The sequence below is a fragment of the Equus quagga genome, chromosome 5 (genome assembly GCF_021613505.1).
Source record: "Equus quagga isolate Etosha38 chromosome 5, UCLA_HA_Equagga_1.0, whole genome shotgun sequence".
Lineage (NCBI taxonomy): Eukaryota > Metazoa > Chordata > Mammalia > Perissodactyla > Equidae > Equus > Equus quagga.
The window spans coordinates 21,268,686-21,291,135 of NC_060271.1; the positions used below are offsets into that span (position 1 = coordinate 21,268,686).

General features: G+C 56.5%; 1 protein-coding gene across 8 annotated transcripts; it reads right to left on the reverse strand.

Moving 5' to 3' along the window:
* Positions 1-284: 284 nt before the first annotated feature.
* Positions 285-22,033, reverse strand: MAP7D1 (MAP7 domain containing 1). Of its 8 annotated transcripts, none has more exons than XM_046662108.1 (18): positions 21,706-22,030; positions 8,989-9,339; positions 8,775-8,843; positions 8,035-8,198; positions 7,207-7,321; positions 5,682-5,792; positions 4,358-4,480; positions 4,107-4,261; positions 3,831-4,012; positions 3,021-3,349; positions 2,566-2,743; positions 2,340-2,478; positions 2,128-2,232; positions 1,807-1,860; positions 1,572-1,617; positions 1,378-1,468; positions 1,067-1,260; positions 285-885 (listed from the first exon to the last, which is right to left on the reverse strand). In XM_046662108.1, exons 1-18 carry the CDS (start codon positions 21,749-21,751, stop codon positions 875-877), a joined length of 2,463 nt encoding a protein of 820 aa, XP_046518064.1. In that variant the 5' UTR covers positions 21,752-22,030; the 3' UTR covers positions 285-874. The 8 variants fall into 8 exon arrangements, with proteins under 8 accessions (XP_046518064.1, XP_046518065.1, XP_046518062.1 ...); XM_046662109.1 differs by having other exon boundaries at positions 1,572-1,614; positions 21,706-22,028; XM_046662106.1 differs by having other exon boundaries at positions 4,107-4,480; positions 21,706-22,033.
* Positions 22,034-22,450: the final 417 nt, after the last annotated feature.

The window sequence follows — 22,450 nt, forward strand, 5'->3', positions numbered from 1 at the left end:
CGCTCCCCTGCTGGACTGTAAACTCCAGGAGAACAGACGCTACATCTTTTCCTACTACTGCACCCCAGCATGTAGCCCACTGCCTGGTACAGAGGAGATGCGACCGTATTTGTTAAATGAGTAAATGAATGAATTCATGACTAATTGGAAGACCACAGGCTGGTACCAAGTAGGGGTAGATATCCCCAGGCCCTGGCTCCTTAAGTTCACATTAGAACTCAGAAGGCCACTTGCTCCCAAGCCCACCACCCGCCCCACTTGCCAGCCCCAAGGATAGACAGGACTGGCAGAATTATTCTCACTTTATTTCTGCAGAAGTTTGATCAGATGCAATAACACTGATTCCAGGCAAGGGCAGGGGGCATGGGTACCCCTAAAGCAACAAGTATCCTGTGGCCCAAGGTGCCCCCCATCCCCAGACCTGGGTTCCCCCTCAGTTACAGTTAAATAGAGAGAGGAAGATCTCCCCAGGGAGTCTTGGGAGGGTCTGCCTCCTGCACCCACCCCCTCCACGCAGAGGAGTCTGAGCACAAGCTATTTACAGTATTCACATCCACTGTACCCCACCAAACCAAGGCAAATACTACAGGTGGCCCTTCCCCAAGGGAGGAGGCCCAAGAGGCTGTGAGTGTATGTGTGTGTACTGGGGGGAGGGGGTGTCTGCACATGTGAGCACACGAATGCACTGAGGGTCAGGGTCTGGCTCTGGCCAAAGAGACGTCAGTCTATAAGGTGCAAATTAGAAATAACAGAGAGGACCCACCCCCAGGGGCCCAGGCCACTTCTGGCTTTGTTCTGTCTCTTTTTCTTCCAGACATCCTAGCGGATGACGCAGAGGAGCCCCCATAGCTGTGCCTGGATCCAAGGCACCTCCTTAAAGGACTTCTGGGAAAAAAGCAGGAGGGAAAACATCAGGTAAACCATGCCTCCAAGCCCAGAGGGCTGGTGGTCTTCCAGGCGGAGTGTGAGAGGGCCGGTGGCAGAGCTGGAAGAGAGGGCAGGACCGGGGAAGCGAAGAAAGGCTGCTGAGAGGGAAGGCTGTGGGTCCAAGATCAGGGATCCCTACCTGTGACCTGTGGGGGCTGAACCACAGCTTTCTTGAGGAAGGCTTCTGCCTCTGCGAAGGGCAGGAGTGCCTCTGGCGTTCGGCCCAGACTCTTGTCCCCAGAGGGTCCCTTAGGGGAGAAGCCATTCTCCTGGTGCGCTGGGAGAGGCTGCAGGCCATTCACCAGGGACCCCGGTGACTCCTTGCTTGGCAGGCTGTGGACGCAGGGGCCAACAATCAGGTACCTCCCATCCCAGGACAGCCTAGGCACCCCACAGCTCCAGCCTGACCCTGCCTCCCTGCTCGGGGCCCCTGGGAATCGGAGCAGATACCTCCACTGAGGCTCCTGGGGGGCAGGCTCCTCTTTCTGCACAGCCTCCTTCTGCAGCCCCAATGGCCGAGCCTCCCCGGCTTTTGCAGGGTCTACCACAGGGAAGGAATGGCCATCAGTTAGGGGCTGGCGAGAGGAGGAGGTTAGAGGATGGGATGGCAAAGGGGATGGAGATGAGGGGAACAGGGTCTTTACCTGGGCTGGAATTGTTGGCTTTTGCCTCCTTTCTGTCTTGCTTCTGCTTTGAAGAGGAAGAGCGGTCAGACTCAAGGGATACCGGGCCCCACCAACCGAGGGGCTGAATTCCTCTCTGCCCAGCCCAGACCCTGACGGCCTTCCCACAGCCTCCGACCCCACCCTAGATACCTTTCCCCCGCCACCTTTCCTCACTGGACCCCCACTCCCAACACTTCCCTTCGGGAATCCTGACCTTGGTTTCAGCAGCTTCTGACTTCCGAGTCCTCTTCATTATCTCCTCTAGGCGCTGTTTGGAGGTCCCACACCAGTTAGGCCCAAGCCACGCCCTAGTCTCCAACCTCCCACCAGCCATCCCCGGTCCTGGAATCGCAGGGCCCTTCCGGCTCATACCAGTCCTTTCCAGGCCAGGAACCAGAGCTCGCCCCAATTCCTTCTCGTCTTACCTTCTAAGCTCAAGGCAGGGCCCACTCCCTCCAGCCCCGCTAACTGAAGCCTGGACACCGCCCAGCAGCTAGCCCCGCCCACACAAGCCCCGCCCACTTCCCCCGCACACCTTTTTGCGCTCTTGCCGCTCCTGCTCCTCCCGCTGGAAGTGCTTTTCCCGCTCCAGACGCTGCCGCTCTGCTTCTTCCCGGGACCGAGCTTCGGCCTCCTCTTTCTGCCAAAGACCCCCGGGGAGCTTTAGGCAGCTGGACCCCTGCCTTCCCTCCGGGCCAGCCCCCGGCCTGCCACCAGGCGGCGCCCGCGCCCAGCCCCGAGGGGCACCTGCTTCTGCAGCCGCTCCTGCTCCTCCTGCTCCGCCTGCGCCTTCTCGCGGGCCTCCTGCTCCTCCCGCCTCCGGGCCTCGGCCTCCCGCTCAGCCCGGGCCTCGGCCTCCCGCGCCAGCTGCTCCTCTCGCATTCGCCTGGGGGACAGAGGGAACTCAGGCTCCGTCCTGTGCTTCTTCTGCAGACCCCGTAAGGGCCTCCTCAGTCCCCGAGGGCGCACTCACTTGTCCCTTTCTGCCTGCAGCCTCCGCTCCTGTTCCTCGCGCTCCCGCTGCTCCCGGGCCTGGCGCCGCTTCTCAGCCAGGAGGCGAGTGGCTTCCTCTCGGTCTGTGGTGCCCGCCATGGGTTTGTTAGGGGTCGCTGGGGAAGCAGGGGCTGGGGGTGTGGTCAGGACAGCAGTATCTGGAACGGGATCCAGGACCAGGAGTCAGCACACACCAGCACAGGGACCTCCATCACCCCAGCATGCCCCATGCTTGCTGGACCTCAGGGCAACCTGCCATCGTCTCAGAGTGGTGAGGTCCTCCCCTTTAGCCTGTGTTCTGGGGCTGGTCCTGCTGAGGGCAGGAGCCTCCCCTTCCTGTCTCCCAACATCCGCTCCCCAGGCATCTCTGGTGGCCCACACCTCTGGCCACCTCCCCCACACACAGGAAAAGCTGGCTTCTCTTGCCCTGCCCACCTGCAGGGATCTCCGCCGTGGGCTGCTCCTTCTGGGGCTGGGCTGGGGTGGGTGAGGGCACAGGCGAGGGTGCTGGAGAGGCAGGGGCTGCGGGCTCCCTCTCGTCACTGGCCTTGCCCTTGCTCTGGTTCTTGTCCTCAGGCCCTGCGGCACTGGGGCTCTCCTTCGCTTCATCCTTCCTCCGAACCCGCCCCTTGGGTGATGCAGTGGTGCCTCGGGGGGATGGTGGTTTTGGAGGCAGAGCGTGGCCTGGTCCTGGGCTGGGGCAGGGAGAGGCAGGCCTGTGCCGGGATGTGGAGGGAGAGGATGGCCGGGCCTTGGATTTGGGACTGAAGAGAAAAGGGGAGAGTTAGGCCTTGAGGGCACAGAGTGTCCACACACACACACTCTGAGCATGTCACTTCATCAGGGAAGTGTCCTCCCAGGGCTAGGTCAGCACCCCCACCTTATATGCTCTTACAGAACCATATAATTTCCTGTTAGAGCATATATCCCAGTTTGTAATTACATATTCATTTGTGATTCTTTGACTAATGTCTGTCTCCCTAGTAGCCGGTACGATTAATATGAATGAAAACTGGGCCTGGTTTGGCTCACTGAAATGTCCTCAGCGCTCAGAACAGTACCTGGCAGATCCATTCATTCATTCCGCAGGGATGCGTTGAGCGCTTCCCAGATGCCAGGCACTGTTCTAGGTGCTATAGTACTTCAGTGATCAAAACGCTCAAAAAAATATTTCAGGCTAGGGATGGGTGCCCAACAAATATTTGTGAATGAATGAATGGCCGGCCCTGCCCCTGGCCCGCCCACCTGAGCTCGGCAGCAGTGGCAGCGGAGAGGCGCGGGCGCGGAGAGGCGCGCGGAGAGGCGCGCGGAGAGGCGCGCGGAGAGGCAGGCAGTGACTGCCGCTTCTTGAGGCTGCGCTCGCGGGCCAGGGCACTCTTCTCCTTCTCGTTTTCCCGCTCCTTGTCCTTCTTCTCCTTTTTCTGCACCTGGCGAGGCGGGGGAAGGAGAGCGGGGAGAGGGGGAGCACGGTCAGCGGCTCCCCGGGCCTGGCTCCCTGTCCCCACCTGCGCCGCCACTCACCGGCGAGGCCTCGGGCCGGCGGCGCACCGAGGCGGGGCTGCCCCCCGCGCTGGGCTTGCGGCGCTCCCCGGCGGGGGCGCAGCGGTGCGCGCTTCGGGGGGCGCTGCACGGTGTCAGGGGGCTGGCGGAGGCCGAGCGCGGACACACCGGCACGGCTGCGGAGGGATGAGTGCGGTCTGGGTGAGGCCCACGCGCGAGGCGGGCCCCTGCCCCGCCCCTCGCGGGGGCTCTCCCGGTGCCGCCACCCCTACCCTGGTCCCGGCCGTTTCGTGGCAGTGTGACCGCACTGCGACTCCGTGCCAGGAAGGAGAGGGTGGGCGTCATCAGACGGTCCACGATGCTGCTCTCCCATGCGCTCAGCTGCAGGCTGCGATCTAGGGGAAGAACGCCAGGAGAAGCCGGTCACCGCCAGGGGCCGCAGGAGACAGGCAGAGGCATAGGGGGATGGCCATGTACCATCCCCACGCCAAACCCAAGGAGTCTCCCCCAGGAGGACTCTCCCCCCAGTCACGCAGGACCACACTTATCCACCCTAAGGTCTGAGCTCCACTGGAGACCCAGGCAACAATACACTTCCCAGGGCAACCTTCTGCATCTCTTGAGGGTCTTCTGCGACCACCCTCCCCAGGTGAAAGGGCTCTGAACTGTGAGCACAGAAAGGAGCCACCCAGGGTTGGTGGAAGACCCAACTGCCCACTTCTACATCGCACTGTGGGGCCCCTCCCCTCCTGCTCTCAGAGGGCTGGCCTGGCAAGGCATGACCCCATGGATTTGGGACAGGGAGGGTCCTTGTGCCCCTCTGACTCAGGAGAGTCCCAGCTTTTAGGCATCCCATGCCAGGGAGAGGCTGCTAGGGGGCCTGGCTGCCCTGGGCCACCCTGCTCTGTCTCCTCAGCTGCTGGGTTATTTTTAAGCCTCAGTCAGGTGGGGTTGGTCCAGCAGCTGATTTGGTTGCTGGGCAACAGAGCAACCAAATAAAAGCTGGAGGAATTTATAAATAACTCCTATCATGGCCTCTTAACATGTGAGCACCAGAGCATGGTGGGAACACAGGGGCCATGCCACCCCGATTGTTCACAACTCTGGAACCAGCCAAGGCCATGGCTGGGGCTCTGAAGGCAGAGAGGGCAGGGTTGCATGGGGTCTCCAGGGTGGAGCCAGAATAAGGGGCCCCCTCCACCCACGCAGCACCCAGGCCAGTCTGGTACTCAGGGGCAGGACACCTGCCTAAGGCTGGCCTAGGCCAGCTGGCTGTGGTTGGAGATGAGGCTGCCTGCTCATTCCCACTCCCCCTCCCCCCCCACCAGCTTTTGAGGCCCCTGCCAGGCTCTCTGCCTGCTGGGACACTGCCCTTTGTCTCTGTTCTCCTCCCCTGCAGGGCACACCTCTGTCCTCAGGGTCCAGACCCAAATGCCGGCTCCCCCGAGGGGCACAGAGCCCTGGGTGGGATAGAGTGGGGATGGAGACCTGGAGTATGTGAGGGTCCGGGGACCTGGGGTTCTTGCTGAGCTCTGGAGAAGGTTTGGTTGTGGCTACAAGGGGCTCTGGAGGGAGGAGGGCTGGGCCTTCTCTTACTTCTACTGGGGGAGTTCCAGAGCGTGGCAGAGGACTTTGAGAGCCGCTTGTTGATTATAGAGTCCACGTGTTTGGGCAGGTTTACTGCCGACACGGAGCACCTGCTCCCACCTGGAGGGGAAAAGACACGGCATTAGGGCCGGGCCGGGCAGGAGCCAGGGGGGGCACTGAGGCCTTCCATGCAGGATGCTCCAAGGGGAGGGTGGGAGAGGGAGGAGTGGGCAGGCTAGGAAGGGGAGGAGGAGGCAGACTTGGCTCTAGGAGGAGGGGAGGTAGGTGACCCGAGACCACCTGGATTGGGGGAGCCGACGGAGAAGGAACAGAGGAAGGAGACGGAGTAAAACTACAGAAACTACAGCCTTCCTGGCCAGGAAGCCATTCCCTAGGGCTGGGCGCTGCAACCCCTCCCCCAGAGCCACCCAGTATTGGCACTTGCTGACACTGCCCAGCCAAGGCGCTATGGCTACAACACCCACGGACTGGGACAAATGCAAAGACAGTCCTAAACAGAAGAACCCACAGACACAGTCATTCGCACAAATCCACATATTCATACGGACACACAGAGACAAAGACATGCAGGCGCGAGCATATCGAGTGACAGGTACCCGCATGCACACGTGTGCAGACATGCACAGATAGAGAAACACAAACACTAACAGATAACGGGTCAGACCCAGATGCACACAGGCACAAAGACATCGAAGCAACATTTAGTATTTGTAACAGCTAACATTTGTGGGATGCTTACCATGTACCAGGCACTGTGCTGGGCACCACACACCTGTTACCTCACTTGATCCTCCCAAACATCTACCTACAACCTCGGAGGCAAGTAGGATGGTTATCCCCATTTCACAGATGAAGAAAGTGAGACATTGAGCAGTTAGAGTTCACACCGCAAGTGCGAGAGCTGGGGTCCTAACCCAATTCTGTCTGACTTGGGAGCCCTCACTGAGGTCCAGAAGGCCACAAACACACCAAGGCAAACGCATATGAAGACACACAACACACAGATCCATGAGTACATACACCAAAAGATACACCGCTAGATACTCTGAACCTTGCCATTACATAAAGACATCCAAACACAGAGGTACATACATGCCAGCAAAGAATCAGACCAAAATCCATGATGGCCCTACATGAAGAATGCTCAGAGACAAAAATCTACCTTCCAAGATAGGTACATAGGGGTGACAGTTTTCTTTAAATACCCAGTGTCCGCAGGGCATTAAAGTCCTCTTTTATGTATCATCAACTAATAATAATTGACAGGAGCAAAGAAAGCTAATCCTAAAATGACAGAGGTTTGATGAGCAAACCAAATGAAGAGAATCCATCTCTGGCTTGAGAGTGGAAGTCCTTGGGAATGGACAGTTTGGTTGACAGACCATTCCAGAAGACACAAGTCACATGAAACAAGGCATACCTGCCACAGGGAGCGGCCGGCTCTTTGCACTCAAGCTGCTCCCTTCCCCTACTCCTCAGGCCCCAGCCTCGCCCAGTCCCTCAGCCCACTCACTGGTCTTGTGTCCTGGGGAGCTGTGGTGCAGGGCCCCTGCCCAGGACCAGCGCTGCTGCCGGATTTCGGCCCAAGTCTTCTTCACTGACCGCTGGATGGCTGCTTCATAGCGCTCCTGGGGGGCAGAGGGGAGAGGGAGAGGTCTGGGCTCAGAATCATTCATCATACCTGGGAAAAAGGCTCCTCTCTCCTGTGACAATGCCTCTCCCAACCCGAGAAGTTTTCCCTGACTCATTGCAGGTAACCAAGGTTACCGAATCCTTGCTATGATTAAAGACCATTTGCAACAAGTCCCTTTCAAATTGTTCTTGGGGAGCTTTTCACTGTTCTTGAGTCACTTCCTGAGTGGATGAGCTGTTTCTCTGGAGATGGGGTGGGACGCTCCCAGGCAGGGCCACGTCCCCCTGGGCCTGCGGGTCCTGACCTTGGGGCTGTTTTCCTTTTAGCCTGAGGGCCTCTGGCAGGGCCCCGGCCACCTTTCCCTCCATTTCCTCACTGGGGCTCAAGCCAGGACTCTCATGTCGTGGAGCTCAGCACACTCACACAGACACACGTCTGCACACATACAAACACGCACACCCAGGACACACGCCCAAATACGCATACTGACAGCGCACCGTTCTAAATGCCCACCCTGGCGTGTACAGAACCAAACATGTCTGCAGTCTCAGATGCCCAGATGTTGTGCAACCAGGGACACAACTGTAGATGTGAACACAGATATGACCATGTAGACACATGTGACGCAGAGTTGTGAACACAGCTGTGTGTACACACACAGGTATGTAGATCCACGCACACCCAAGCCAGAAAGCAGCACGGACGCACCTTATTCTTCTCCAGCTTCTGCCGCTGCCGCTCCTCCAGGGCCGCCCGGCGCTGCTCGGCTTTGAGCCGCTGCTCCTCCAGCCGCCGCCGGCGCTCCTGGAGCTGTTTCTCCCGCAGCGCCTTGGCCTTCTCCTCCTTCTCCAGCCACACCGCCTTCTTGGCCGCTGTGGGAAAGGAGCCCCGGGGGGTGTCAGGGCTTCTGCAGCAGCTGGGCCTTGCCTGGTACCCCGGCCCTGGGTGGGTCTTCCTCCTGTCTGCTTGGGGGGAGGTGCCTTGACTCTCAGACTCCCCCTTCAGGTTTAAGGGCTTCCTGAAGACTGGCTTAGGCCCCAGAATGAGGGCTTCTCTGACAAGAGGCCTATTCCTCCCACATTGGCCTCCTGGTCTCTTGGCGCTGAAGGAGAAATGAGTCCTTCAGTGCCAGATCCCTGTCTGACTTGGGGGCCTGCTGGACAGATTTCCATGTAGGTGTTGTGGGAAGAGCATGGGATTTAGGGTGAGATGAGGCTTCCAGGTCTGAATCTCAGCTACTCCACTAGATATGTGGCTTAGGCAAATGATTTCATCTTTCTAAGCCTCTGTTTCCTCATCCTCAAAATGGGCAGAGAGGATTAAATGAGACAACACGTGCTGCTCTCAGCACGGCACACATATTGACGTGTTCCACAGGGTTAGCGTCCTTAATAGGATGTTGACGGTGATGATGGTGAAGAGGGTGATGATGCTTCCCACTCACTCACCCAGGTACTTGGCCCGCTCTTCTCGCCTCTCCTTGGCCAGCTTGTGCCTCTCTCCTGACTTCTTTACGTCTTAGTGGAAGGAATAAGAACAGACTTAGGCCAAGAGGCTCCCTCTAAAGGGAAGTCAGCCTCAGGGCCCACCCCACAGGCCTCATCCCCATCTCTTTTCCCATCTCCCTGGGTTTGAGCCCAGAACTACGGATATCACACACACCTTGCTTGGTGGGAGGGCTGTCAGAAGCTGGCACTGCCGTTGGGGATGGTTGGCTGCTCCTTCGAGGAGGCCTGGCATCCCGTGGGCCTGTGGCTGGTGGGGTGGGTCCCCTGATCTTCACTTCTGAGAAAGGCGACTCTTCCTGCTGGGGGGCTGGCCTAGGCCCTACCAGCCCTGAGGGGCTCTCTGGTTCCAGTGGGAGCTGCTTAGGGCTAGTGGCATTCTTCATGGCAGGAGGGGTATCCGGGGGAGTGTCGGGAACCAAGGCTGACATCGGTGGTGGTGGTGGCGGTGGGGAGGGGTCACCTTCTGGAGAAGGTCTTGGCTCTGGGGGCGTCCTGGCTGCCAAAGCTGGAAAATGAACACAAGAGAGGAGAGAGAGTCAGATAGAACATCTGTGCCAGAAGTTCAACATGTAGCTCTCTCCCTTGTCCAAGTGACATTCACTCATTCATTCAACATGTTTACTGAGCTCCTTCTATGTGCCAGGCCCTGTTCCAGGTACTAATAATATAATGGTGAGAAAATGGCCATGGCCCCTGCCTCTGTGGAGCCCACACTCGAGCAGGGCAGACAGACAAATCGCTAGGCAATTACAGTAGAGGATAAGTACTATGTCTGGGGGTTGCACAGCAGAGATGGCTAACCTAAATTTTGGGGGGCTTCCTACAGAAGTAACAACCAAGCTGAGATCTAAAGGATGAGCTGGAATTGGCAAACTAAGAAGGAGAGGGTTCTGGCAAAGAGAAGAGCATTTGCAAAGGGGCGGAAGGGAGCAGGTTGCATTGGAAAAACCGAGAAAAAGTTTGTAGCACTGATTAGTGCCTCCAATGGTAATGACTGGTTTCCACGTCTGCCTCCCTCACCTTTCTGCTTGGCCTGAGGGTCACGGTGCCCAACCCAGGGCCCAGTGCTCAGAGGGTGCCAGCGCTGGGCACATGGGGCTGGCCAAGAGGAAGGACATAAACATGGGGACAACAGGGATGCCCAAGTCACAAAAATCTCCAATGGGCTGGGCAACTGGCTACGTCTCCACTGTAATCTTTTTTTCCTTCCCAACCCTGGGTTTCTTCTTTTAAGATGTTAACATTTCAGGGTCCCTGTAAACAACACCAAAGTGCCAAGTAAGAAAGCCACATTTTTGGGTATGTACATGTATGTGCACACATGTGAACACATGTACGTTATGAGACACTTGAAAGACAGGCTTCGGAGTCAGTCAGATGAGGGCCCAATTCTGATTTCACCACCCCAAGACAGGAAGAGAGGGCCTGTTTCCCCAGAAGGTAACCTTGGGCAAGCCATTCAACTTCTCTGAGTCTCAGTTTTCATATCTGTAAAATGGGGACAATGAGCCCAAACCAGTAGGGATGTCAAAAAAGAGACTGGCCCAGTTCATGTGCCAGTAAACAACCCACCTCTCCCTTTTCCTGTGGGTCTTACGAAGCTGCCAAAGAGAAGCTCTGCATGTTGAGCCCTGGTGACATCTGCTGCTACCCTCTGGGCACTGAGGGGACCAGTGGGGACACAGCCACTGACCTGGGCCTAGAAAGAAGCCCCAGGGTCCACGGGAAAGTCAATCTAAGCAAAGTCTTCCGCTCTGGGAACTCTGGCCCTCTCAGGAGGTGACAAACTCCCCATCTCTGTGGGTGACAACATGCACAAAAGGAGAAGACCGTCCCAAGGAGTCACCTTTGGGACTCTGGGCACCTTTTTCAGGCAGACAGGTGTCCAGTGGTTGAGTATGGGCTCCAGAGGTAGACTGTTCGAATATGAATTCTGGCTTCCCCAGTAACCGTGTGACCTTGGGCTGGTTACAGACCCTCTCTGTGCCACTGGCTCCTCTTCTATAAAATGGAGATAGTACATACCTCACAGGATTGTGATAAGTGTTAGTGATAACAATAACCATTAACATTTATATGTTTCTCAGAGCTTCCTAGTTCAAAGCATTTCACACATATTAGTTTTAATCCTCACTGACAATACTTAAGAAGGAGGCGCTATAAATATCTCTTTCATACAAAGGAGGACAGCAAAGCAAAAAGAGGTTAAGTAAAGCAGTTTGAGGTTGCTCAGCAGCCTGGACTTGAACCCAGGGTCTGTCACCAGAGCATGTGCTCTAACCCACTACACCCTCCTGCTTCTGTTTAAGGCAGTATGAGGTCATACACGTTACGCAATGAAATTATCTGAGGCTCACACCCCTCCTTCCTTGCCCTCCAGCTTCCTGGGCTCCAGGCAGGAGCCCCACCTAAGGCCCTGTCTCCCCAGTGGCCCCTGCAGGTCAGCCCCTAGGCTCCATGACTGTCCACCCAGCTCTCCCCATGCAAGCTCCAGAAGGCTGCTTGGTCATTGCTAGCCTATTCCCCAGCCACCTGCAAACTCCACTCCAACTTTGGTGGGCAATAAAACTGGTGGCAACCATTTAATGAGTGCTTACTACGTACCAGGAGTGAGGTGGGCCCTTTGTGTCCCCATCCTGCATCCTCATATGAACTCTGAGAGGCAGAGATTCTTGTCCCCATTACACAGATGAGACGACCAAAGCTTACCCCACTAAGGGATTTGCCCAGGGTCATAGAACTAGGATGTGGCAGAGGCAGGATTTGAACCCAGGGCTATCTGGAGCCAAAAGGACTAGGTGTGTAAGCACTAAGCTTGAAGGCTGAGGGTGAGGCCTGTTTGTTGCTATTCTCCTAGCACCTGTGCGTGCTGCAGGTGTTGCAAGGAAAACGGGTAGGCGGGTGTTTGTCTACACCTAGGCAAATCACACCCACCAGGCAAGATGGTGAATCTCCCCCTAGGTCCCGGCTAGCCATGTGAAGGAAGTCTGGAAGGAGGAGGAGGAAGAGTAAGGCCTGGAAGGACCAGCCCAGGAAGGACCAGGGTGTCAGATACAGCAGAGCAGCAAGGTGTCAGGCTTCAGAAGCAGACAGGCCTGAGTGGGGAAGCCCAGCTCTGCTGTGGGACCTGGGACAAGTCCCGAACCTGGCTGAGCCTCAGGGTCCTCACTGAGCTGTTGGGAGTAGGTACATCATCTCTGGCACCCGGCTGGGGCTCAGTAAGTCACACCTGCCCGGAAGAATCTGTCCACTTCTCCCCGTCTCTGCCACAAGAGCCCACTTGGGTCAAGCCTTCACCCCCAGTGCTCCATGACACTACTCTTCTCAAGGTCACCAGTGACCTCCACGTTGCTAAATCAGCAGCCATTTTTCTGTCCTCGTCTTGCTAACCTATCAGCTTCATTTGACACGGTGGATCCCTGGGTGATCCTTGAACGCTTTCTTCACTTGCTTTGAAGACAATACACCGTCCTGGTTTTCCCTCTACTTTGCCGGCTGTGACTTATCAGTCTTCTTTGCTGCTCCCTCTTTCATTCCCTAACCTCCTTGCTGGAGTGCCCCAGGGCTCAGAGGAGGACCTCAGCTCTTTTCTGCGTCCCTCTGTGCACTCCCTTGGTGATCTCATCCAGACTCAGGGCTTTAAATACCATCTCTCTGCTGATGACAACCAAATATGTGTCTCCAGCCCAGACCTCTCCCTCGAGTTCCAGTTTCGCTCATGCAACTCCCTACTTGACACCCTTGGATGTCTTACACCCCAAATTCAACACAGCCAAAACTGAGCTCCTGATCGCCCCCCTCCCCCAAATCTCTGCTCCTCCCCATCTCAGTCAATGGCAACCCCGTCCTTCCAGTTTCTCAGGCCACAAATCTTGGAGTCATTTTAGAACCTTTTATCATCTCACACCCCACATCTAATCTCTCTAAATCTTTTTGGCTCTATGTGCAACATATATTCTGAATCCAGTCACTTCTCATTGTTTCCACTTCTGTCGTCTCAGTGCAGCCACTGCCATCCCTTATAAAAGACTCCTTGGTGCCATTCTTTGTCCTCCTCTGATTTTTTTCTCAACACTGCAGCAGAGTGCTTCTGTTTAAAAATAAATCAGATTGAGTCACTCCTCTGACAAAATCCTGCAAGGATGCCCCATCTCAGGGGGAGGAAAAGCCAGAGGCCTCACAATGGCCCCCAAGACCCTTCAGGATCCTCCCTCTCCAGCCCATTACCTCTTGGACCTCATCTCCTCCTCCTCTTCTCCCCATGCTCAGTGTCTTCCGGCCACTGATCCTGGATTGGGCCAGGCTCACTCCCGCCTCAAGGCTTTGCATTCCCTGTTCCCTCTGCTGGGAACCGTCTGCCCCCAGATTCCGCATGTGTCACTCCCTCACCTCCTTCAGGTCTTTATTCGAATGTCCCTTCTCAGTTAAGCCTTTACCCCCTATTTAAAATTACCAACTGCCATGGAAGCCTCCCTCCCCTTGCCAACTGTATTTTTTTCTTTTCAACTCTGTTTTGCCCAATAAGCATTAGCACCTTTTTAACACTGTCTCCCATCCCCAGAAGATAATCTCCAAGAGGGCACACATTTTTCTCTGTTTTGCTAGCTGTTCGATCGCCAAGGCCAGCAGAGCCCAGCAAATAGCTACTCCACAACTAATTCCTGAATGAATATATCAATGAACTCCACCCTGGCAGATATCATCATCGTCTCTCTTACCTGGGTGACTACAAATTCCTCCTACTGCTCTACCCACACCCATTCCCACTCTGCTCTTCATGGAGCAGCTAGAGTAATTGTTTCCAAATGCGAATCTGATGATGGTACTCTCTGCCACTTGAAACTTCTCAGTGGCTTCTCATTGCTCTGGAGATAAAGACAAAATCCTTGAACCCAAGCTAGAAGGCTGGCATCATCTTAAGTCCCTGCCTCCCTCCCTGCACCTCTTGAATCTCCTCTCCTACCCTGCTCCCTTCTTGCTCTTTGCACACTCCAGCCACACTGACCTTTTTCATTCTGATAACCATCCATGCTTCCTCAGCCACAGGGCCTTTGCACATGCTCTTTCCCCTCTTTTCTTAACTCCCATTTACCCTTCAGCTTTTAGCTCAGTCATCATTTCCTCAGGGAAGCCTTCCCTGGCCTCTCCGATCGGGACAAATTCCTTCACTATATACAGTCATGGCTTCATGTTTGGAGTACTGTGACTTACAGTTGTACACAACTTGCTTGTGTAGTTCTTTTGTTCTTGTCAGCCTCACCCTAGACTGTGAGGAAGCCCTACAAGGGCTGGGCCATGGCTGCTTTGCTCACTGCTGCATCACCAGCAGCCACCCGAATGCCAAGCACATCGAGACGGTCACAGAATGCTGCTGAGTGAGAATAAAGTGCTGTGCTAAGAAGCCACCCTTGCCTAGAGCAGGTGCATAGAGAAGGAGGAGACTCCTGCTTCAACAGGGAGTGAATCCGTGTGGCCGTTTAGTGCAAAGGAATACATACTCGAAGGGAAGCAAAACAACTCGATCTCAGTCGAGTCTGGGCAGCTTCCTGGGTAAGGCACTCAGGTAGAAGTTAATAAAAATAATAATGACTGTTTACGCCAGCAGCTCGACAAGGCAGACTTCTTGAGAGGCAAACAGGTCGTTTGGGACTCTTCTTTTGACCCGATGAACTACTGACCCTGAATACAAATATTTTCCTCAGAAATGTGCCAACCCAGGTAAAATGTCATTGGGACGGTGATATCGGGAACAAATCATATTAAGCCAAATTAATTCCTTGGTTAAGTACCTATATGGTATGGTTAGACCAACATCTGATTATTCCTATTTTCAATCATCAAATGTAATCCTTCAGCCACTTCGTTTTATTTTATTCTTGGTCTGTGTCGGACTGTGAGGTTTTAGCCACTGTTAGTTTTATTTCGCTACGTTGACATCTCCCAGAAGTGTCTGTTAAGAACTGGATAAGAGACAGATAGTTTGTATTTATTTCTTGGCACAAAGAGCCTTCACAGCGCAAAGCCGCAGGAGCTGGTGGTGGGGTCAGTAAGTCTTGTCTGATCAAGAGGGACTGCCCCGGGGTGGGCAGACACATCAGGGACAGGGGTCTCAGAGGGCCTGTCACGTGTCTCAGGGTGCTCACTCCCCACCTCCACCCTCTGGGAGCTGGCAGTCCTTTCTTCTCATCCCTACCTCCTCCCTCCCCAGCAACTGCTGCTGGGCCAAATATTCCTCTCACAACACTGATAACCCAGTCTGGCTTTTCTGTTCACCTGCCATTCCTGCCCCTGGCAGGCTGAGAGCGCATCATGAGAAAAGATCCTTCTTGCAGCCCTGAGCCTGATGCAGGACCTGGCCCAGAGCAGGAGTTCTGCATTTGTTTGTTTGTTTGTTTTTGAGGAAGATTAGCCCTGAGCTAACATCTGCTGCCAATCTTCCTCTTTTTGCTGAGGAAGATTGGCCCTGAGCTAACATCTGTGCCCATCTTCCTCTATTTTATATGTGGGATGCCTACCACAGCATGGCTTGCTAAGTGGCGCATAGGTCCACACACGGGATCCGAACAGGCAAACCCTGGGCCACCGAGGTGGAACGTGTGAACTTAACTGCTGGGCCACCGGGCTGGCCCCTGTGTCTGTTTAATGAGCAGCTGGATGGATGGATGGACAGACAGAGTGTGGAAAACATAGTAAAACCCCAACCTGCTCCAAGCTTAGTCTCTTGAACCCTACATGTCTTTTTGTTGTTGTTGTTTTTAAGGAGGATTAGCCCTGAGCCAACTGCTGCCAATCCTCCTCTTTTTGCTGAGGAAGACTGGCCCTGAGCTAACATCTGTGTCCATCTTCCTCTACTTTACATGTGGGATGCCTGCCACAGCATGGCGTGCCAAGCGGTGCCATGTCCACACCCGGGATCCGAACCAGTGAACCCCGGGCCACCGAAGTGGAATGTGTGCACTTAACTGCTGTGCCACCAGGCGAGCCCCTACCCTACATGTCTTGATCATATCAGGGCCCTGTGTGTGCCCAGCCAGCTCCTAAGCCCAGGAAGGGAAACAAACTAATTCACCAAAGCCCCACCATATACCAGGCACTTTCCCTCATCTCATTTAATTCCTACGACAGCCCTAAGGGAAAAGTACTATGGAGGACCCCCACCTCACAGGTGAGAAACTGCTTACTCAGACAGGTTAAGTGAATTGCTCATGTCAGTGTCAGAGGTAGGACCTGAACCCAAGGCTGTCTGATGACAAAACCCTTATGTCACACTGTTTCTGGTAGGCGTCACGTCACCCCTCTCCAAGCCTCCTGCCTGTTCCCCGAAGAAGGAAATGATTTGGTAGTTCCCCCAGGGAGGTTCCCCTCTGATGGTGAAGGATGCAGGTGGGGCGGGCAGGCACTGAGCTCAGAGAGCAGGAATGCAGGGAAGACAGGCTCCTGCCCAGGCTGGCCACCAGGAGGCAGGAAGTGAGGCACCTGGACAAGGGGTGGGGAAGAGGGGCCCTCCTCCACGGGACAGAGCAAGGGAGTGCCAAGGGAAGAGCTGGCGGAGAGGGGGTGCACAGACAGCACTCCTGGACGGGGAGCATGGGGATGCAGAGGCGTGAGGCAGAGAAAGGAAACAGGACAGAGAGCAGCACATCTAGCTTTAGCCCTCCTGGCTCTCGAAGCAGCTCCTTAGGTGGCAGCTCTAGACTAGACAAATGAAGACAGTGAGGCCGACAGAGGGCAAAGACACACAGAGAGACAGAGAGGACACACCACAGAGAGAGCGGGACACCCAGACAACGTGGACAGAGCCTGCACAATGGCAAGAGACAAGACACATTCTTTCCTCTCTCTCTCTCTCTCTCTCTCTCTCATACTCTCAGGAAACAGACTTCCTGGGATCTGGAACTCTACACAGACACAGACAGACACACACACACACACACACACATCCTCAGGTATGCCTGCGCACGGAGCCTGGCACCCCCTCCAAGGCACGGACAAAGCCTCAGAGACGCACACACAGCACTCAGAGACACAGTGCCCCCAGTATATTTATATGGCCTCCTCCAGCGCACTTCTGCCCTGCCCCTCTGGGCACTCCTTTACCAGGGCCCAGGGAAATTCCAGTTAACAGCAGCGACAGTTAATGCTGTGTTAGGCACAGCTAAACACTTTAAACACATCAGTCCATTTCATCTTCACCACAATCCCATGAGGTAGATATTATTACCCCGTTTTACAAATGAGGAAATAGATTCAGAAACATTAAGACACTTGCTTAGGTCACACAGCTGACAAGTAGCAAAGCTGGGGTTTGGAGCTGCATCCGTGCGACAGCCTGTACCTGCACTCTGCTACCTTAAGGGGGCAGCCTCCTGGGTCTCCTCTCCTGGAGAGATCTGGGCTGGAGGCTGGGGAGTGGGCAGGAAGGATGAACCCTGGGGGATGCCTGACTGTGGGGCTGGGCCAGAAGGGGCCCTTAGGGAGAGGCATTACTCCTGGCTTGGACAGAGCTGAGCCAGCTGTGGAAGGGAATGAACTAGGAGGCGGGCAGCCTGCTCCAGCGGTCCTCAGAACCTGGGCCACAGGCCCTTGGCAGCAGGGCATCGGGCCCAGGCCAGGGGCCTCTGAGGGTGATAAAGCTGGGAACCCAACCGAGACTGCAGATCTGAAGGAGCTGTCTGGCCCGGTTGGCAGCCATTGTTCCCAGCCTCCAATCAGGAGCACCTACTTCCTGTTATTTTAGGCGGCAGGAAATGACCCCATGCCGCAGCCCGGGGCCCTCCCTCGGCCCCAGCAGGGCTGCCCACAAGGAGGCCTACATAGTAAGGGCAGAGGCCCAGCCTCAGGCCAAGGCCTGAGGATGCCCCATGGGCTGGTCTGTCACCGCTGCCCAGGTCCAGGGCCTCCTTCTGGTCCCACCTGCTCAGACTCCAACCTGGCAGGAGGCAAGGCGAACCTGCTCAACCTCTGCCTGCCAGAGAAAAGATCATGGAGCCCCCAAGACCAAGATGCCCACAGAAGACAGTCACGCAAGGGAAGTAAGCCAGAGTCTGTCACTAGCCAGCTTAGCCATGATAATTCAGCATAGAGGTTTGGAGGCTTTAGAATCAGATGGCCCTGGGTTCATATCCTGACTCTCCCAGTTCCTAGCTGTGTGACTTTAGGCAAGTGACTTTGCCTCTCTGTGCCTCCTCTGTCAAATGGGGATAACATTAGCCCCTACTCATAAGATTGCTTTAAGGATCAAATGAGACAACGCATCTGAGTGTTGAGCATTGTGCCCGGCACAGAGAAGGCCCTTAATAAATAGGAGTAAGAAATAAGTTGGTTCTCCAGGGAGTCTATTCCTGGCCCATATCTCCTCTTAAATTGGCGAGCAGTGCTAATAGGAGAAGCAATACTGTGTTCTCTGCCCCGTACCGTGCTCTCTGCTCCTCTCAGGGCAGAGCTGCAGCTGAGAAGTGATGGAGGAGATGCTGAAGGCTGTGCCCTGGGGTGCCAGGCAGAGCTGCCACTGCCAACAAAGCTGCATTATCTGAGCCTGGCCCCTTGGCTCCCTTACTGGCCCCAAGGCCCAGCAGGAACCCAGGGACATGGCTCCCAGCTGCTTGCGGCCTACCATCCGGGCTTGGTAAGACCTGAGACCTGCCCTGACTGCCTGGAAATACCACCACTCCAGTCTGCGCCCTGCTTTCAGCTCCTCCCCCTCTCCCTCAGCCCCGCCCACCAACACTGATGCCCATCCTGAGGGGCAGGGCAGGGGAACTGGTCTAGTGCCCCTTCCTCCTCATTTGCATATGCGTGACTGCATACTAGGGGCTCATTAGAGGTCTCATTACTGGGCCCACCAGCCCCAGGAGGGATGGAAGCTGTCAGTGGAAGGTGCCAGCCAGGCTGGCTGCTGTATGTAGAGTGGCCCACTGTGCCAGTCTCACCAACTTCTCGTCATGCTTTCAGGTCCACCTTAAATGCCGCCTCCTCTGTGAAGCCTTCCACAAGAAGAGCCCAATTATACCTGGGTTTTCCTGCAGTGAACAGCCTGTGTCCGCCACTGGGCCGGCGGCTCCCCAAGGGTAGCCACTCTGATTCACTTCTCTGCCATCTGCATAGCCCACACCAAGCTGGCCACACGGCGGGCATCGGCATGGGTGTGCCGGCTGGCTAGCTGGACCCATCTCCTGTGTCTCTCTCCTACTCCCACTATCCCACTCCAAGTACAGGGGACCCCTCTTTTCCCCAGACACACCCTGGCTCATGTCCTTCTAGAATTCCCCTCCCCCTTGCCCTCTGTCCCACATTTACCTCCTGAAGTTCTCATTAGTCACACCTCTTTCTCAGGCCTCCGGAGGAACGAAAAATAATAACATCCAAAACCAAATAGTGTTTACTGAGCATGAACCACATGCCAGGGACTAGGCTAAGAGTTTTGTGTGTTCATCTAATTTAATGATCCCAATGTCTCTGTGAGATCATTTCTAGCATTATTCTCATTTTGTAGATGGGAAAACTTAAGATTTAGGTTAAGCAACTTACTTGAGGTCACAAAGCAGTAAATTATGGAGACTTCAACTGTCTGACTCCAGAGTCTCTGCTCCTAGGTAAAATGACTCCCAATTTCTGTCCCCGCCTCCCCCATATTTCGTACCTCCCTGCTGGCACCGGTTCCGATGAGCACAGCCATAATGACGGTAATGATACTGTACTGCGGGTGTTTGGGTGCCAGCTTCCTTCAGGTACATCATTTCTAACCCTCACATTAACTCCACCAGGTTGATAACACTACCTCCATTTTCCAGGGGTACAAACTGTGTGTGGAGGAGGCAAGTCAGTTGCTCCAGTCCAGTAGCCAGTAAATGGCTTAGCTTTCCATCCTGGGCTCTCCATCCTGGTCTTCTGACCCAAAAGCAGATGCCACACTGGTCCCCTACTCCACACTGCCTCCTGTTAATGCTGTTTGCAAAGGGAACTCAAAGAGAACAGGGATCACGTCATGCACACTCAGAGTCTCAGACCCATGTCTCAGACTCTCACAGGGCTCATGCAGTGGGCATGACTTTTATTCCCAGGAAGCCCTTGGTTCATAGGGAGCCCCTATCACCTTCAACTTCTGTGTAGGGACCAGCCACCACTCCAATCCAGGTACTCAAGTAACTCTATCTAGACCCCTGTGTACAGAAAAGTCTTCCTAATCCAGGACCTTGTATGCAGGCCCCATGCAGGCTCCCCAGTACATCCCATGCATGCCCTCATGTTTCGTCCAGCATCCCACTCAAGTGCCCTAATTATAAACTAGCCACCCACTCGGGCCCTCATCTATGGCCCAGTCACCACCCCCATTCAGGCCCCATGGAACACACCATTGCCAGGAAGCCTCCGGTGCAGAGGGCCAGGAAGCACATGCAATGGACTCAGGACCTCCCTCTCAGGCCCTCTCAGGCTCAACAGAGCCAAGACAGACCCAAGTGCCCTTGTTCAGCACGGCCTACAGACCTCCAAAGTGCACCAGTCAGATAGCCTCCCCTCTGTGCCCTCCAACTCCCACACCCACACAGTCCCCTCGAAGAACCGCAATGGCACAGGAGGAGCCCACCCACAGCCAAGCAGCTCCACCGTGTCCTGGGCTCTCCACAGGCACAGACACTGTTTCCTCCTAGGCCCATGCCCCAGGGGGTAGGGAGGTGACCCGGATTAAGTTCTAGGACTCCACCAGTTCTAGGACTCCACCGAGGTGTGGGGCTGGGGCCACCTCCCCCCTGAGTCAATGGGAGCAGGACTTGGGTCCTCAGTAATCATGCTCTTCCCTCCCCTTTCAGGAAGAAAAAGAAAGAGAAATCCCTCCCTCGAACACGAGGCCCAACCAGAAACCTGTCCCCACCCCCTCATCAGCTGCTCCCAGATCCGAATGGGATTTGCAGAAGTCCTGGGCACTGGTGGTTGGTGGGGTGAGGGGAGGGCAGGGGCGCTTTGATGGTCTGGGGCCTGGAGAGTGTGTGAGTGTGTGTGTGTGTGGAAGAGGGGAGATAGCCAAGGCCTCGGGGTGAAGAATGATGTGGCAGGTCCCTAGAGTGCCGGCCTTGAGCCTTCACCTCATTCTCCAGGGCGAGACTCAGGCGCAGAGAGGCTGGGGAGGAGGGCGGCAGAATAAGCAGATTTACTTCTGGCCCCTTCTTCCTCAAATCGGGCTGGGTGGGCTCTGGAGGAGGCCAGGCTGCAGGGGAGGCGGCCCACTCCCCAGCTCCCGCCCTCGCCCCAAACAATGCCGCCTCCCCCTCCCCCTCGCCTTTATCCGGCTGGTTACTTGGCAGCCGCCGCTAGAGACCTCCCCCTCCCCTCCCCTCCCGGCCGGCCCGAAGCAGCAACAGGCCCTTTGCGCGGCAGCTGGAGGGATGGGGTGGGGGCGAGGTCTGGGCCAAGGCCTAGGCTTCGGTATGCTGGGTTCCAGGCCTGAGAATCTGCACCCCCAACACACACAGTCAGGCTGGGGTCAGATGCGCCCACCCGGGATGAGGAGTTTGACACACGCCTCAGCTCCGTAGAAAAGGATCTTCAGGGCCCGGGGTGGATCGGGAAGAGGGGTGGGGGCGGGGAAGCCGAGGTGGCACTGGGCTGGGGCGGAAGGGTCACCGAACAACTCTGGAGCGGGGTCCCTGCAGATCCCGCCGCCCAGTGCCCGGGGTGGGGGAGGGGGCAGCTGTCAGAAGATGCGTCGGTGGCCCTGGAGGCGCCGCCGCCGCCGCAGCCTTTATTTTTAAACTTCCAAGTGGTGAGAGGGCGCGGCGGGGGAGGGGTCCTCGCTCCGCGGGCCGGCCTCATCCTCGGCCTCCCCGAGGCTCCTCGACCTCCCCGCCGTCTCGCTTCTGCCTGGCTCCCGGCATACCTGGGGGTGCGCCGACACCCGGCTCCGCATGTGGGCCGCTCTCCATGGCTGCGGCGTCACTGGGAGGACTTGTGGTCTCAGCGGCGACGGCGGCGGCGGCCAGCGGCCAGGACTGGGGTCCCGCGGCGCATCACGCCCGGGCCGGCCCGGCGGGCAACGACTCGGAGGCGGGGGCGCTCAGGGGAGGGTGGAGGCTGGCGCGGCTGGTGGCCTGCGAGGCTCGGCGTCGCCAGCCGCCCAGTGTGTCTCGGCTGCGGCTGCGATCCTGCTCCTGCCCCGCGCCGGCCCAGTCCCGGCCGCGGCCCAACCCTATTGTACCGCCCGGGCTGGGCCCTGCCTCTCCGCCGGCGCGTACCAAGTGCGACGCGGGGAGGGCGGCCCCCGCAGCGCCCGGGGCTTGCGACGCCGCGCGCCCGCCCTGCACGCCCGCCGCGCCCCCCTCTGGAGCGCGGGGCCTCGAGCCTCCCGGCGCCTCTTCTGTGGTCGCGGCGGAGGGGCGCCAAGGCTCCCAGAGGACGTCCGTCGAGCTGCCTCCCCCTGCGGCCGCGCGTTGGTATGCGCCGCAGCGCGAGAAGACTATGTAGGGAGCGCTCTGGTGACTCACCCGCCACTAGGACTGGGGGGAATGGGGGGGAGCGGGAGTGGAAGCCCCCAATCTCACTCTGGGGCCTGGGAGCGCCAGCTCTTGGGGCCTTGGCGGCAGCTTCAAATATAAATTCTCTCCCAAACCCACCTCAAGCAAAAC

Bases quoted from the DNA above. Each gene is read 5' to 3' on its own strand.
- MAP7D1 (XM_046662106.1), bottom strand. From the start codon at position 21,751: ATGGAGAGCGGCCCACATGCGGAGCCGGGTGTCGGCGCACCCCCAG. The intron at 9,340-21,705 runs GTATGCCGGGAG...TTCATTTTCCAG, and splicing joins GGGTGTCGGCGCACCCCCAG to CTTTGGCAGCCAGGACGCCC. The intron at 2,744-3,020 runs GTGGGCAGGGCA...ATCCCGTTCCAG, and splicing joins CACGGCGGAGATCCCTGCAG to ATACTGCTGTCCTGACCACA.